Source organism: Amphibalanus amphitrite, unplaced genomic scaffold (assembly GCF_019059575.1).
Source record: "Amphibalanus amphitrite isolate SeventyFive unplaced genomic scaffold, NRLGWU_Aamphi_draft 000009F_arrow, whole genome shotgun sequence".
Taxonomy (NCBI): domain Eukaryota; kingdom Metazoa; phylum Arthropoda; class Thecostraca; order Balanomorpha; family Balanidae; genus Amphibalanus; species Amphibalanus amphitrite.
Genome location: NW_024881505.1, coordinates 1,334,848 through 1,352,510, shown reverse-complemented (window position 1 = coordinate 1,352,510; position 17,663 = coordinate 1,334,848). Strand labels below are relative to the sequence as shown.

At 52.8% G+C, this 17,663-nt stretch overlaps 1 protein-coding gene across 1 annotated transcript; it reads right to left on the bottom strand.

The window, feature by feature from the left end:
* Positions 1–1,475: 1,475 nt before the first annotated feature.
* Positions 1,476–8,703, bottom strand: LOC122380397. The gene is made up of 4 exons (XM_043363553.1): positions 8,253–8,703; positions 4,544–4,760; positions 3,028–3,343; positions 1,476–2,822 (listed from the first exon to the last, which is right to left on the bottom strand). Exons 1-4 carry the CDS (start codon positions 8,523–8,525, stop codon positions 1,544–1,546), a joined length of 2,085 nt encoding a protein of 694 aa, XP_043219488.1. The 5' UTR covers positions 8,526–8,703; the 3' UTR covers positions 1,476–1,543.
* Positions 8,704–17,663: the final 8,960 nt, after the last annotated feature.

Here is a 17,663-nt window from a genome sequence, read left to right as displayed (position 1 = left end):
CGCTCGTTTTTTTTTCCGCGAAGCTCTAGCTTGATCAGGGGCCAAACGGCAAGGGGGGGGGGGTCGAACCGACCCCCACACACACATTAGAAGCTGGCAAACGCCGCACACATGCGAGGGTTACGGTTGGGGACCAGTTAGTAGGGTACCGTGCAAAAGTCAGTTTGGACCCCGCTTGCACGTGCGCACGTGCAGAATGCCGCTTCCAGATCTCAGGAACGGCTGGGCCGATTGCGTTCAAAATTGGCACACCGCTAGCGACCGGTTAGAAGGGTGCTTTGCGCACGCCCGTTGGCAGTACCTACCCTCTCGCCCTTGCGCACGTGCAGGGCTCACTATCTCGCTCGCTCGTTCTTCGCCCGAAAGGCGTTTTACTGGTCATAAGATCATATGATTAGAGATATCATCAGTCAGAGTTCTTGATAACTCTGATGTCTAAAACCTATTTTAGGCGTTATTGTCATATTCAAAGTAAAAACCATGATCTTAGTAATTAAATACCTATAGTTTATATGTCATCGCTAAATGCTGATGAATCATACAAAAGTCATCATAGATGATAACAAAACGTTTATTTACACTTATAGTAGAATCACTTCTCGGACATTGGTGCTAGTTATTTACTTGAGTTACGTTTTATGACGGTTTCTAACTAGCAAAAAAAAAAAAACAGACGTGACATTTCTAATGTCATACAATGTATAAGGTGCACGATGCGGACTATATACAATATACCTACATATAAGCAAATCGTATTCAAAACGGTGTATATCTGAAATCAGTACTGCTCGAGATCCTCAATGGCAGTGTTAGGACCTCAAATCACCACAGCAAGCATAACGTATTTCCTCAGGCACGGTCCATTTGGTGCTCATAGGTCTGTCTATGATTGAGGATCTGAGAAGAGGAAATAAATGAAATCATGTGAGCATACAGTCAACACATTCACTAAGACTATCTACAGATTACGTAATATTAATATGCAGAGTGCTTAGCCATCGACCACGGGACATGAAAAAGTAGGTCAATTTGCATTGCATGTCACATCGGTGACCCTGCACTTCGCACACTTTGTATCTTATAATGAGTCGATCGCTTATGTCATACCTAATATCACAAACAGGAATGTTGCAGCTTCCATTCCTCGTTCTTCCTTGTTAACTATAAAATAAGCTGGGTGTGGCCGGTAATCAGGCAACAAAAAACTATGGCAAGGAATATGGCCGGTAATATTCTACATTCTGTATATTCCACACCTACAAACTGGTAGGGCGAAAACTGACCGCGCTTGCCACATGCGCATTATGCACAGCTTTCAGGCTGTATTCACTGTGATAGTTCCCTGTCTTGTCCGGCACTGTGTAAACAACGTTCGTCTTTTTCACGTGGCTTCTGCTCGGATCATTTCAACTTCCATCCACTGCGGAGTTTCACCGATTGCCGGACAAGCCCAACTCTTTAACTCTCGTCCCTGGCTGACCTGACCTCTGACCTCGATGGCCATCACCACCGAAAAGCAGTCTGTCTGCTCGAGTGCTCCCGTTCAGTCCCTTCTCGGCTGCACCGGCGGACTGTAGACGTCCGCACTGAGGTTCGCCGCCGCCTCCTGAGGCAGCGTCTCCAGATACAAGTCGTCCCCGATGCCCGAGTCCTTGCTGGGCTTGCCCTGGTGCGGCGCGGCCCATCCGGAGCGGGCAGGCCCGGCCACCGGCAGGACCTCCTCGTAGAGCTGCGGCGGCACCTCCGTGTAGTCGCTGGCAGTGCCGTCCGGCACCAGGTAAGGGTTCTCCCCCTCCTCGGCGATTCCCTCGGGCGGCTTCTCGGCGCCGCGCAGCTCCGCCCCCGCCCCGGACAGCTTCCTCGGCGGCAGGTTCTGCAGACTGCCGTAGATGGGTAGCCGGATGCCGCCCTCAGACACACACCTGTTGAGGACTTTGTTCTGCGCGGCGCGGCACGGGCCCGGGGTCGAGCCGGGCGGCGGGTCGGGCGCGCGGCGCTTCTTGTAGACGATTGTAGCGTACAGGCCGTCGTCTTCTTCACCCTCCAGGGTGACGTAGTGGCCCAGATGGTGGGCATCCACGCCGGAGAGGCCCGAGAGGCAGGGACTGGAGGGAGCGGTGACCGGGCGGCCGGCGCCCGCGGCCGACGCCGAGTGTTTGGAGATCGGGGCGCTGATCCCGCTGGTGTAGAGGTTCGTGGGCCGGCGCAGGCGGGGCTGCTGCAGCTTGGTGGTGGTGACGCCGCGTCTACGGTGGAAACACCAGCACAGCAGCAGCCCCAGCAGCAGCACCAGCACGGCGGCTGCCAGCGTGGCGGTGGCCAGCACCAGCGTGGACCTCAGCCGGGCGCCGGAGCAGTCCTCGAGCTGCGCGAACTCGGCCATCGGCACCGGGCCGGCCGGCGTGCGGCAGAACGAGCCGCGCAGCAGCCGCTCGTAGAACACCTCCAGCACGCTGGGCCGCTGCCGGCGCTCGAACATGGCCAGCCAGCCGACGCCGTCACATGGACACTGAAACGTGTTGGCCATCAGGCTGTAGCGCGCGCACGGGTCAAAGTGCAGCGCGCCGAAGGTCGGCGGCACGCGCACATCATTGTCGGCGAAACTGACTTGGCCGCAGAAGCCGCGGAAGGCGGCCGCGTGCGGCACGTGCAGCGTGTTGTTGAAGATGCGCAGGGTGCCGCCGGCCACGGAGAACACCTCCGGCTGCAGCAGGCCGACGGTGTTGCCGGCGAACGCCAGCTGGCAGGAGGAGCTGCGCACGGTGACGGCGGCTCGCTCCATCTCGCCAATCAGGTTATCGGTGAACAGCAGCGACGGAGGGCTGTGAACACGGTGGATGAATCAGAGGCTGTTTACGTGTGAGGTAAGCACTGTTTCAGATTCAGCTTTATCAGAGGAAAGCCTTAAATGTCATACTATTTAATCGCACAACTGTACTGTGGTAAGACTACAAGCTGCTGGCGGTTGCACTACACGCTGTTTACATGATCAGCCCTATCTCTCACTTCCTGCGTCTGCACGCTCACCTCTGTCCCGGCACATCCTCTATGGAGAGGGCAGCTGTTCGCAGCGTGTCCAGGCGGCACTTCCGCACGGTCACCTCGGGCCGGCCGGCGGCTCCTTCCGGCGGCGGCAGAGGCGGCACGTCGCCCGGCGTCGGCGGAAGTCCGGTGACCTCGCTGACCTGGCAGTCGTCCAGCGTCAGCCGCGAGCCGGCCGGCAGTGGCGGCACGCGCAGCACACCCACCCGACTCTGACGGACCGTCAGCAGCAGCGGGTGTGGCGCCGGCGAGAGCTGCTCGCCGTTCAGAGAGCGCAGGTTCACCCGCTCCAGGTGCCACTCTATGGAGAGAACCAACGGGAATCGTGTCAGATCAACATCCGGTGCAGATTGTGCCAGATACACCATCGTCCCCACTGCAAGTCGCTTGAGGAACGTAATGTGCTAAAAAATAAGCCGCGCTCGAATATTCGAATAAACCAAGCACGAATACAATGGAATAGCATATACGTTCATCAAGCAATTAGACATTTCTACGCAATCCTTGTGTGCTCCTTGGCACTGGGTAGCTCGTGACGCCACCCTCAGAGCTGCGCCCGAGTCGCTGTCCGTCCCGGTCCGGCTGGGGGTCGGCGGCCGGACGAGCCTCCTCTGCTGTGTCACCGAGCCTCCCCAGCGGCCCGTTTGGCCGCGGCGCAATGGCAGGATTAGCCACCGGCATGGAGCCATCTGCAAATTGATTGCCCACTGTGCAGCGAGACGGCCGCGCTAGTGGCAGCGGGGAGACTAGAGAGCTGCTGGCAGCGGGGAGACTGTCGAGCTGCTGTGAGCAGCTGGTGGAAAACTGACATCCCGGTGATCTGGACTGGTGAGAAGGATAAGGAGACTGCTGCTGGTGAAGAGATTTGTGCTGGTGAGCTGAATGTGTTGCCTGCTGGTGAGGAGACCGTGCTTCTGATGTGATGGACCGTGTTACTGAAATATATGACCATTTAGGACTTGAGTCTTTATTATTTGATCCTGAAAATCCATGAGCAATAAGGTAGGTATTCTAAGCAACCTTTCAGCGAGACTAGGTCCGAAGTAGAACGAAAATAGGCATCGTTGCACACACTGAAATACACCACCGGAATCCAGCCAAAGTTTAGATGGCCCTCCCCTATAGCATCTTGTGAGCTCGCCCAATATAGCTATGCAGTTGACTTTGGAAGACTGGGTACTCTGTGTTTTAGGTTACTAAACTACGGTGCTCAGTAGTTTTGAAACTTGTCGCTACGCATGGGGAGCATTGTACCTATAGGTCACTCTAACATAGGCAATGAAGCTACTACTGCGAGTGGAAACTGAAGATTTTTTTTTCTCGCAACGGTGACATTGAGCCGAGCTGTTTGGATCACGGAAGTGTTGTGCTGTTGTCTGGTTATTCAGACTACCTGGTCAGTGCCCAGAGGACACCGCTGTTGACTGACGCGCTATAGCACGTCCATACAGCGCGTCTGTATAGCGTGAGAGACGTTATAACGCCTCTCATGGTCGCTCACCGGTAGGGAAGGTCTTCTCGCTGGCGTACAGCGCGTCCACCAGCGTGGCGTCCCTGACGATGAACATGACGCAGGGCCTGCCGTCGGCCGGCTGCTGCAGCTTCAGGTCCAGGAAGGAGGGCAGCACCCTGACCGTGCCGCGCGTCTGCAGGTCGATCTCGAATCGGGTGCCCGCCTCCGGACGGGGTGTGATGACGTTCCAGCGCAGCACCACGGCCTGCAACAGTCAGATGGTTTGAATTGGGTTAGCGTTAATGTGAGTGCTTAGCGGCAGGGCTAGAACTGCAATGTGTCTCTCTGACCTGTCATTATGGGTTCAGTACGATTCAGTGGCATATAAAGAACGACTCGCGAAGTTCAGGCGTAGTTCGAACGGGAGGATCAGACACTGAGCGGTGATTAATGATGACATAATGTCTCTCTGACGTGTAGATTTATCTTGCTAATTTAAAATGTAATCGAACACCTAGTACGTGCATTCTAGCTTGTGACATTGAGCGTTGAAAATGACAGAGCACAGCTGGCTTGGACACCTGTATGTTAAATAGCCAACATCACTGCATGGTCCTACAATATGCACATGTTAATGAGTGTCGTAAATTCTAAGCATAAGTACACAAAGGCTTAAAAAGTATATTTTAACTGGGTATGCTTCCATCGAACCTTGATAGTGAATAACCCTGACACCATGCCAATACGCATTTGCTCTTTGATAAAGAAACGCTCTGTAGGCGAACAGTCGTGCATGCTTCCCGATTTTATTACTTTTTTTAGTTGTTTGCCATTGTAAACAAGTCATCAAGTTATGCTAATCCAACTATTTTATTTGAAATGATATAACAACAAACTAGAAGTAAAGAAATGCAGGGAGATGCAGCTAACCGAGAGGGAATACGTTTGCATTTACTTTTTGTAGTCCGTTGAGGCAGCGACATCAAAGATAGAACAGTTTTGAGTAGGAAGTAAAAGAATAGTTCGTTCTCACCATTCACCTGTATGTATGAAGATTGTGGAGGCATCATGCACCCCACCCGAAAAGTCCCTAAATGGCTAAACAGTAGCCTGTTATTACCTGAACGGTGTCTGCCGTGACTATGAAGAAGGTGCCACATGGCACTTGTCATACACCACCCCTGTTCCCACACTGGCAACGGTTTAGTGATTCATCAACCAGCGCTGAGTACCAAAAGGACAACATGACGCGATGAACCTTTTTTGTATGTTCTGCAAAATAGTGACCATTTCACGCAACTGTGGGGCTGCCCGTCGTCCGGCGCCGCCTCGGCGGGCGGCGGCTTGGGTCACCGATGGATATCAGCCGGCGTCCAACCGGTGTCCAAGTCCGGTCGGCAGCGCTGTCCGATAGCGAGCGCGATTTCGGGGGCGGAACACGGTCCTGCCATACCGCGGTCACCGACATGCCTAGATAAACCCGCCGCTCGGTTGGCCGACGCGGGAAACCCCTGCCGGTGTCGACACGACGTGCTGCTGTTTTGTCGGCACAACGGACCATGTCGGGTGACTCAGCTGAGTGTGTCGGACGGCGAATGATACGAGTGGGCTGTGGAGGGGTGGGACTGGGATTTGGTTTTCTGGTTCAATTCTTTTATATAGCTCCGGCAAGCAGTCGTGAAGGCTAGATGTGTTTCATCGAAATTTGCTTCGAGTTCCAGTGGCCAGTGCCTATCAGTTACCACTTCAGGCGATGAGCAGAAAGTCATGGCAAAACTGTGTAGCCTACCCAACATAAACGATTCGTGATATTGAGGTACAATTTACTTACAACAGTGTAGTTGTCTGTATTCCATGTAATTTCATTCGAGCTCTTTGATGTGTTTTCATCTTTTGGAAGCTATTAGAGTTGCAAAATTTTCCCCAAAGGCTGCTACCGGCCCAACACAAAATTTATGGGACACGATATCGGCATGCTATACCACACCCCAAGCAAAAAAAAAAAAAAAAAAAAATCGGCATGCCTTGCAACTCTAGAAGCTATGCTTACCTAGGGCTCTGCTTCTTTATGTCAAAGTAAGAGCATCGGAATTTCGTACTTGTGTGAGTTTTATCACCCCAAACAAGACACATGACTAGCAGATGGCAAACGAAATGATGCACGTTAGAGGTCACAGCCCTTGGCGATATGCATGCATTCATCCTTGAGGTTCTTAGCGACGCCATTTTACATGCCCGTCGTGCCCTGCTGTGGCGAAAATCTCTGGAATGTCAACACTGGTCCACCATTCTCGACCCGCACCTGCCATCCGTCTTCTCCGAGCGGACAAAAATAGTTTGGCCGCGTTACACGCATTTCTGATTGACGATATGACCGCTGAATGTGTGGCTACGGACGCAACTTGCACGTTTTCCAACTGATCGGGCACATTTAGAGGCGTGAAAGAATGCGAAATATCGACACATAACTGTGTGAAGATTGGCGAAATCGATTGACGGTTGTTGAAGTCTGAGGGAATGCTGTCGCGATGGTGTAAAGCGGACATTCTATGAAGGATGCTGCGATGAGTTATTGGTGACACTTGAAGAAGTGGTGTTTGAGATCAGAGCTGCATACCCAAAATCCCTGTGCATCCTTTGGCCGCGAAGACAGCGCAAGAGGACTGATAATGTAAATACGCTGGTGGTAAAATATACAAAAGTAGAAAATCGGCAAGGGGACGAGCGTGGCAAAGAACGAGTAATTGGTCAACGAAATGAGCTCAGAGACTGATTTGTGAATTTCGATGAGGAGATATGAATAAGTTTGCTGTTTGGCTACGGCAAACGGAGGGTAGACTAGCTACGATGAGCGATGGTTCTCATGGCCGTGACAGGGAAGCAAGGGCTCAATTCGACCTCCTCAGTCGAGGGCTGAAGGTCTAGCTGGGTTACCTGTCCCTCTGGGGAGGGGGTTCGGTCGTACCGCGCCGGGGTCCCTCTGCCGGGGAGGGGGTTCGGTCGTACCGCGCACATGTCCCGGCCAGCACCAGGTGGCAGTGATGCGGGTGACGGTCGCTGTGCGCCAATTTGCATAGATGTAACTGCCGATAGCGTTCACCGGCAGGATCGCCCTGAGGAAGTGAACCCGGCGACCGCTAACGACTGCCATCCGCACTGGTTTGCAGCGTCAGCGGGAATTCCGTGGGACAAAATTTGCATGTAACGAATAGTTATGTTTTTGTTACATTACCGAATAGCGAGCAGGATCTTGTTAAAATGTCTTAAATGTAAATTTTCACGTGATAATCTTTTGCAATTCCTTTTGAGCTACATGATTTACGACATGATTGATAATTTAGGACAACTATAGGCTGTGTACTTACTTGCCGAAAGGGGATAAGTAAGACAATTCGTTATTATGTGCAAGCAAATACCAGCTTCATAATGCCTTTGAGGAAAAGCAACGACTTGTATAACCGTTATTTCGGTTCTAATATGAAACGTGTTGGCTTCTCACCATGAACACAGAGCCATCGAGTAATGAGCGTCACTGCCATCCAGGGCCTATTTTAAATATTTGTTATCTCCCGCTGGTCAGAGTCAGGGATGACATACCCTGACTCCAAGTGACCTCTTCGAAGTTGGCTCGCCCCCGGCTCTGGGGCTGCTCTCACTGCTTGCCCACCTGCTGCTCACGCTGTACGAGCCCACTGCTCGTAAGTCCACCGTGCCGTTCCTCAAGGTGTCCCGCTCTGTTACCGAGTTTCTGACCCACCTGGTTGCCGTAGCGGCACTGGATGTCCACGGTGCCGTTCCTCAGTGTGCAGTGGCAGTGCAGCTCATCCTGACAGGAGACGGTCAGCGCCGGACCGGTGTCTTCTGTGTCTATCCCTGAGTCCAGCCCGTCCTCAGCCGGCTCAGTGACGGGGGCGACTGAGGTCACGGCTGGCACCGCTCCGGTGGGAGAGGTCACCGGCAGGTCACCGGCCCAGGTCACCGCGAGCAGCACAGAGCTCAGAAGAGGGATGATGGCGGCCATCGAGACCATCCCTCTGCTTCCACCATGAAGGGTTATCAATATATCACGTATGCACTAGCGTCCCGGGTAACACAGTCACGAGATAAGTCACGAACACGAGCAGAAACAGTCACGAGTCGTCACAGGACGGCCATCACTGCCATGACCGGTCTCACAGTGGCGTCACGCTGATCGCACAGCTGTGCTCTGTCGGTCGGCTCAAAATCTGACCCAAATGTGTGCCGCAGCCGGATGACTTGGCTGGCTATCTGTGCTGTGTTTCCTGTCCGGCTGCCGAGAGGCGACAGCGCGGTCGGCGCACACAAAGCGCCTCCAGCCGTCGCGGCGGTCGCCGGACCGCGGTCGGGCTGACTTCACGAGGAGCCTCGGCTGACACCAGCCGGTACTGAGGACACCGGTCCCCGGAACTCTGACAAACGCGGCGCAGTGCGGCCGTATCGGCGGCAGTTGCGCCGCAGCAGAGGAAGGAGGTGGAAGCAGATGAGTCAGAGTTCTCATGTTGACAGACTGTTTGTGTCCGTACGACCTCTGTCTGCCCACACAGATGAGCTCAGTGGCGCAGAGCTGCGGATGTCTTCTGAAGTGCTGAGCTCATGTGCGACTGATATATGTATGCGTCGCTGTCGCAGTCTACATACACTGCATTACTTGAATAAGAGCAGTAAGCATTTACTTGTGTTGCTGCTCTCTGAGTCTCTCATTCAAATAAGCATTAACTTTACCAAGTAAGCGCAAGTCGCACACGCACGATTTCTATTTCCTTATGTTAGCTGCATGCTCGCCATAAATATTACCACAGCCGGCGTAACTAAGCTTGCCGATCTTTTGTCAGAAAATCAGCAGCTTAATCACGTTTCCAGGTTTTACAAAGAAATTAGGAAGAAAAGATATAACTAGTTATAGGTATTATAAGCAAATGCACAAGCTACTTATCTTATGTAGTCTGTGGTATACTCTGAATATCTGCCTGCTGTCGTTCCCACTACGCCCCCTTGTTACATTGTCTTTCATCTCCCATCTCTTGGCAATTATAGGATCTCCTTTCAGAAAAAAATGGTATTTGGGGGAACTGGGGTGGCCTTTTGTACGCAGTACATTGCTTTGGCTCTCCGGGTCATTACAATTGCAAATATGCTGCCCCGTTGTATCTCATTCATAGTTTTGCATAGGAAGTAGGTTTGGACTTGGGCAGGGCATGCAGTCGCAGCATCAGTCTGCTCCCGGTGCGTGGCGGAGACGAAGCCCCGTGTCTGTGAGCGCGAACGTGAGGGCAAAGTGTAATCGGCCGCTCGGGCCGCCGCGCTGTGTGAGGGGTGCCGTACCTGCGAGTCGGCAAAGTCGGCACTGTGGCGGCGCCGGCCGACCGGGCCCGGGCCTGCCGAGCGGTGACGTCACGGGCAGAGCGGTCCGGCCCCGCCCCCAGAGCTGCACGTCTGCACCCCGAGGAGCAGCGCGGCCCCGCAGCACCACTGCTGCTGATGGCGGCGGTCCGACGTCAGATGACGCCCAGATGACGTCAGATATCGCCGAGATGACGTCAGTTACCTGTCGCCAGCGCACACTGAAACCTGAGCTCTCCAGCCGGCCTCGCTGGAGTCTGATGGATGCCGCAGCTGGCTAGAGGAACGTGATGCTGGAATATTACACGGGTAAACGTTGTGTAACGTGCATCATTGCGACACCTTACTGAAGTGGCCTGTGAAAAATTCAAATGTGTATATTCGCGCAAGTCCACTAGTTAAATGCAGTGTCTTTCTCTGTCATCTTCATTTCTCCGCTAATTATATGGTACTGCTTTTAAAAAGCATTGATTAACTCATGATGGCTCATGCCACCGAGCAGCGTTTTGCGATGGCTTCAACATTTGCTTGCTATTACAACATTTACGACCGAATATTTATCATTTCACGGCTGTAGGACAGCAATGTTTGGGTTCGGGTAGCTTTGAACCTCGCATCAAAAGTGGCATAAGATGAGCAGCAGCGCAATTTTGGTATACCTAATTAGCTACATTTATTTTTTGATAGTGATAAGGGATAATTAATGACTTTTGAATATTCATTTTATTGCATGGTTTTTCCATTGTATGTAAGTGCAGGTGGAGCAAACGCCAACGTTGCGTAGCGTCTGATTTGATCAAAAAGGGAATAGGGCTGCCGGCTGAGCACTGAGCAGTAGGTAGCATTGACCTAGCCGGACATTACACAAATCACACATTTGTATTTGAAGACAGACATAGTTTTCAAGAAATGTTTTTCGTTCAAAACTGCTTTGCGAAGAAGGATAGCAAAAACATATAAGGCACAACTAAAGATTGTCGTGATGCAGCTTTTGTCGCGTTTGTTCAAGAACTCTCCGTTGTCTATTCGTCCCCATTTTGGTTTCTTTCTCTCCTCATTTCTCTGTCTCTGGTAGCGTATCCGGGACACCTCATCCATCTCGGGGCTCGTCGAGCCTTCGTCGGCCGCGCCGGCTCCGGCGCCCCTCTGCCCCGGCGAGGGGACCAAATCCTGCAGCGGGGCGGCGCGTGGTGCCCGGCTCTGGCCGTAATACCCGCACGCAGCACGCCTCATTTGGGCCGCCGGCGCCGCGCCGCGCCGCTTGCCGTCGGATTAGTCGCGCAGAGTTGCCAAACTTAATAAATCCGCAAATGATTGGGCCCGAAATGAAACGAGAGCTATTCTAGTGCGAGGATTGTCTAGATGAAAGCCGCGGAGCCGGTGGAAGTGTGAGAGCGGCGTAGCCATGGGTGTGGGAAGTGGCACCGGACGGCCGCCGAGGCGGAGCGGAAACAATGCCGCCCTGCAGCAGGGATGGGCGCTTCTAGCCGCCGTTAATAATAACCAAGATGGATTAGCCATGGGTTAACTTATTCTATTGGGGGATATTTCAGCAGGTCGCCAGTTAAAACGGTTTGATGAAAAATGGTTACCTATATCTTAATTTCACACGTCTGAAATATACTTTATTAGGTACTCCGGCTGTTCCTGATATTAGACATTTTAGGTTGGCATGAAGATGCGGTATGAGCCTTTTTTACCTACATACACTTTGTCGTAGACAGACTGTCAACAGAAATACGACTACTACGCCGAACATTTGCTCAGCCTGTCGACATGCCAGCCTCTCGTGAGGCACAACAAAGTCGGCGGCGATGACGTCATTTGGGCCACTGAGCGACAGCGTCTGAATACCGAGTGAGCGAACACGATGTGTCACACTTCCTCCCATTCCGCTCTCGGCATGATAGCGCCCAGTTCCACGCCGTAGTTCAGCGCAGAAAGGGAGGGGGTCTAAGGATAGGGCGACTCATGGACCGCCAGTGGTATGTGATTAATGATGGGTGCTTGGGCGGTCATGCTTTTCGCAAGTCGCCGATTCAGGGTTATTGTTTTTGGTTGCCATTGTTCGGGAACTCGTGATTCAGCTCAAGCACTCCTTGGCATCTCCGGTCTAGTCATGCGTCATATGCAGTTTTAACCAGTTTGATAAAAGCATAGATGTATTGAAAGCGCTCCTGACGGCTGACAGTTTCTTCAAGATATACATAATGCGGTTCACCAAATACAAGCAAACTTATGTCAAACGAAACGACTTCACAAACGCAAGGCAACTTACTTATCACGGCTTCCTACCTATAGGTACACATATGGTATACAAATGCACATGTTGTTGATTGTGACATCTCTGCAGTTTCGCTTATTTGTGTATGCCTTCCGCTGTTAGACAAAAACAATAACTATATAGATAGCGATGGTAATGCATATGTGTCAAATCTCACAATTTTATGGTTCTGCGACACCTGAGCGAGCGTCGTTTCAGCGAACGACATTTGAGCGAAACATTTTCAGCGATTATCAATTTAAGCGATTGACTTTTTCAGCGATTGTCAAGTCGGCGAATTCAATCACATCGATTATCAACTTAAGCGAGGACCAGAATCAGCGAAACCAGATTGAGCGAATATATGGAGGTCAATGGGGGACCAATTGAGCGAACACAGTTACAGCGAAACCGAACGCGACGGAAGTCAATCATTTATATATAGTCAATCATATCATATATAATATATTATATCCGTACCATATAAATTTCAATTGAACACAAAATTTGTAGCAATTTAAAAGTAGCAAGAGCGATATGCAGTCATGTGAGCTATTTTGCGACATAACGTTCTAAATCTATCAAAATGTCGCTTAAATTTTGTCGGCTGCTCACATCCCACTGGAAAATCTATTATTTCATTATTTTATATTCGATATAGCCAAGCATGCTAAGCCGGCCATCGAACAGCTCCCAGGGTCTCGAATCCGGCCGACTTCGGCTCAGCTGAGGAGCGATTGAGCTGATCTTCTGAAGCTCCGGCGGCTGCCCCCGCTGCGCGTCCTCCAGCGGAGAAGTAGCGCTCAAAGCCGAGCCTTCCGCTGCGGCCGGTAGCGCCGCTCCCCGCGCCCGTCTCGCGCCGCCTCCCCGCTGACTGCCGGAGGGACGCGCCGCCTCCCTCCGGGACAGGGCATGTTTTATGTGGGTGTTAATCACCCATTGGCAGCGCGGCACGACGCCGAGCGACGCCAGCGATCAATACTCCATCTCCTTCTACCTGCCGCGCGTCAGCCGGCGACAGACTCATTCACATTCAAATTCCTTAACGAAGTTGCCCGCTTTGCATAAAAATGTCTTGTAAATATCATCGGGTAGCGAGCGACGGGATGGAGTCTGACCTGGGTCAAAGATTCGCGTTTGTTTGCAGCCAAGATGTGAGCCGTGCTGAGACACTTGGCTGGAAGTGGAGTGATGTGAATCAAGACGCCATTTTCGGGTCTGAGACGAGCTCCGGTTCGGACCGGATGGCTGCCGTCAGTCTCACAATGTCAGCAGAGCGGCTGTCCCCGCGCGGGACGGCGGCGGTGACACTGACGCCGGCGGGCGTTTCGTGTCGTCTCGCTGGCGACAAACACGGGCCGCCGGCCGCGCTGCTCGCAAAACACACCCCGGAATCCATTACCGAGCCAACAATGATCGGGAGCAGAGCGCCAGCACCATTCTTCGTCCGGAACAATGTGTCGGCGCTCGGCCGGCCGCATGAGCCGCCGTCGGCCCCGCGCCTGAGGGCGAATTGAGCGTGTCGCGCCGCGGACGAGCTCCAGCGCGGCAGAAGCCGTCCCGTGGAGCCCCGTGAGCGCCGAGAGCCCTCAACGGCGACCGGTGCCGCCCGGTGACAATGAGCTGGACGGCGGCGGCGTCCGACCGCGCTGATTCTATTACCCGTATAACTTTTCAGCGGGCGCCGGCGCCGCGCCGCCCGAGCTCCCTGCTTTTTGTCGATTTTGGCTAATTCTGTGCGCGCGGCGCGGCGCGGCCGGTGCCTTTCACTGGGGGTGACAGGGTGTGATAATGAGGTTACTGCCGCGACACGCAGGCGACGACCAATGAGGGGAATTTTTGAATACATTTGTCGTGCGGAGAGTTATCAAATTACTTTTTCCTTATCTGGCGGCTGAATCTAGATGAAAACGCGGCGTCTGTGTGCAGATGCGGCCGAAATTTTCCGCGGCGGTGGTCGGGCCGGGGCGCTGCTGTCCGATAAACGGATCGCAGCGCGACGCGACGCGACGCGGTGTGGGCTTTTACGCTCCATCTGGACCCAAAGAGCCCCCACCACCATATTGGATGAACCACAGCAGCCCCCACCCGTCCAGCTATCTCTACTATCTGGGCCCTTCATTATCCAAAAAGGGCGCAGATGGCTACAATGCCCAGTATTTGTAACGCAGTTTGCTTGCCACAGCGCGGCGACATTTATTGTCTGTTGTGCCCGATGAAAGACCACAGGACTTATTTGTTCCAAGTCTAATAGAGTAATGGTTCCCATCAGTAAATACAACGGCAGCAAATGCAACAAATGATAATGTGCATAATGCATATCTGACTTGTTAGAATAACATGTGCAAGTGAAACTTAGAGATGTGATAATTGGCTCAACAAGTGCCAAGTTTTCAGCAATACGACACCATGTTCAGTCATAGTTGGGTTGATCTTTGTAAAATACATGCTTGTTGTGGTTTATCACTTCTAAAAACATGCACTTACGTTCTAGACGTGATTCTATCTATCCAATAGTTTTTTACGTCTGGCATAACCGGATGAGGTCTTTTTCTTGTTTGCCTTTCCCAGCAAAATTCAGCTATACTGTCCTTTACTGATTTTCCTTACCTATCAAATGAAGTTTCGCTATATTGAACAGTCCTGTTTTCCTAATATTACATCTCTGTATCTGATAAATTTGCTTGTCCAGATGTCCCGTTTCTTTCTCCATGGCATCCTGCCGGCCGGCCGCCGCCTGCCGCAGCGATTGTATGCTGTGCCGCAGTGCACCTGTACTGTGCGGGCTAGCCTAACCGGACCACTTGACGCCTGGCGCCCGGCCAAACCTGATGAGTTGGAGAGAAGTGAGCTATCTTATTTAGGTGAGGACTTCGTTTACAACTGGTTTACCAGTTTGCTGTGTTTAAAATTAGTGCGTTCAGGGCAGTGAGTGGGTCATCTGGGTCCTACCATCAGTCCCGGCAACAGAGCCAGGGCTTAACTGTCCCGGAGTTGTGAACGGATCCGTGCTCTCCTCAGTGCGATACATAAATCTTCTAGCTGTACAGTCCGGGCGTTGAACGAGTCTTTTGGTTCTGCAGTACGGGTGTCGGACGGGTCTTCTAATTATGCTATTTTGGACAGTGGACGGTTCATCTAACTCCGTTGTCCGGACGGTGGACGGGTTCTTTGACTCCGCTGTCCGGGACCGTGGGCGGGTCCTCTCATGGCTCTGCTATCTGGGACAGGCAGTGGAGGGGTCTCCTGGCCCTGCTGTCCAGGCGGTGGACAGGTTCTCTAGCTCCGCCGTCCAGAGCGGTGGACAGGTTCTCTGGCTCCGCCGTCCAGAGCGGTGGACAGTTCCCCTGGCTCTGCTGTCCGGTTCGGTGGACGGGTCCCTGACAGTGCTGTCCGGAGCGATGGACGGGTGCTCTGGCCGACCATCTGTTACCACCTCGGCCGTCAATGCGGCATCACGCGCCTCGGTGGGCCACCAATACAGCATCACGCCCGAGCCGCGACTGTTTGCTAATCTGCCATCAGTCAACGCGGCGCCGGCCGGTGTCGGGGTCTGATTGGAAGCGGGGGGAGCGGCCGGTGGCAGCGGTGACGGTCACTTCGCCCCTCTGCCAGCACAGCTGTCCTGATAGCGACACACTGCAGGGCATGGTCAACAGCCGGCGTGGCGTGGACGACTTATTTGCATGGCACGCGACTTTATCGTAATCTATTTCGTATGCAATGGTGTAATCACTAGGCATTGAATCGTAATTAAGAATCGGAGCTCTAGAGCAGCTCAGCTTTCTTGCTTTCAAACTTTTTCATTGTTTGCTACATTCACTGTGCTAAGAAAATTGAGTGCCACCTCAGAGCATCGGTGTTTTTTATTTTTATCTTTTTAAGAAGCGTTGATATACATACGATATATTCAACATTCATCGACGAGCGGCAATGTCGCGAGCCATCAGACACAAATAGGGACATCTCCTTATGATTTTCTCCCCACTGAGAGACATCCCCGAGCGGTGTCCGCTGACAGAGAGGCATCCCGCACGGTGTCCCCGCTAACAGAGGACCATCTCCAACAGAATGGCTGCCAGCCGAGGGGCGTGTGACGTAAACTGGGCACCGCGGCCAATACCAGCAGTCGTCCCAGGGTGGCTGAACCTGGAACCGAGCCCAAACCTCGCCGACACCGGCGTCCGCAGCGGGTCGCGCTGCCAGCCCCGGCGAGTCTGAAGACAGAGACAAGACCATTATTTTCAGAAAACAACATAAAAGATGGCCTTTTATGCAGAAATGAAACATATGTTCTTTTGTATTGGGTCGAATGCTTCGGCACTCACAAACTGAGGTGCGGAGGTTTGCACTCAAGTTTACGCCGCATGTCCTCTATTGCTGTTCGTTTATGTGTGTTGCATTCCTCTGGCCAGGACCGGCCAGGGTATTCATGGTGCTGGGAAAAGGAAACGATATGTGACAATGGCCGACTAACTAGGATGAAATAAAAAAAAAATGTTGCTATTTGCTATGTGTTGGCATTAAGAAGGTGATCTTATTCCAACTCTATCAAAACCTTCTTCAGAGACATTCCCTTTGCCACTGCGGCAGGTATCACCACGCCGTTCCCCTGCATCCTGCCGCGATCTGTTTCGCCCGTTCGATGGTGCCGCCGTTGCGCTCTGAGCGGTCGCAGGGCGCGCGGCTCCGATCGTGCCCGAGTCCCGCTCTCTCGGCCGCTCCCGCCGACCGCCGGCGGCGCCGACGGCTGTCGCGGTGGCACCGATTGCCTTTATTAAGCATATGACGGGGTAATGGAGGGGAGACGAAAGGGTAGTCAAGTAGTTGTCAAGCGCGCCGGGACATATCTGCCGCCTCATTTAGCGTCAGATCCGGACCATTGTGCTGGCGGCGGCGGCGCTGGCGGGCGGGTTCGGAGCGGTCGGCGCGGCGGCGGCGGCGGCTCGTTAGGACGGCCGGCCTCGTGGGCACTGCCGGCTAAACAAATACACCGAGCTCTGATTTACTGGCACGCAGCTGGAATAGATGGCAGATATGCGATCCGGCGGCCCGCCGCCAGGTCGCCATTAGGGCCGATCCCAGACTGAAATGGGAACGCCACACAATGCAAATCCATTCATAATGAGCGGCGACGTTTGTTTCGTAGCTGTAGCTACAAGCTGAAGACGGACATAATAGGACGAGGGACAACGCATTGTTCTTCTCTGCATAATGTTGCCGGTAAAGCCCGACAGCCGCTGACGAGGCTTCGGGCGTTTTAGCAAAGCAATCCATTTGATTTATGCCTGAAAACACGCACATCGGCCGATGTAACTCCCCTTCTGCAGATCCGATCGACGGCGTTTTATCTGAAAGAGTCTTATAAGAGACGCCAAATTATATCGTCGGCGCCGACAGTGTTTATTTTTCTGACGTTATTGCTCGCGGTGCGTCCGCCGTCGGATCAACCGCCATCTTGCTTATGAATTTTACATGAGCACGACAGACTATATTGAAGTATCGAGAAGTACTGATTTAATTCGATCTCATTTATCATCCGTC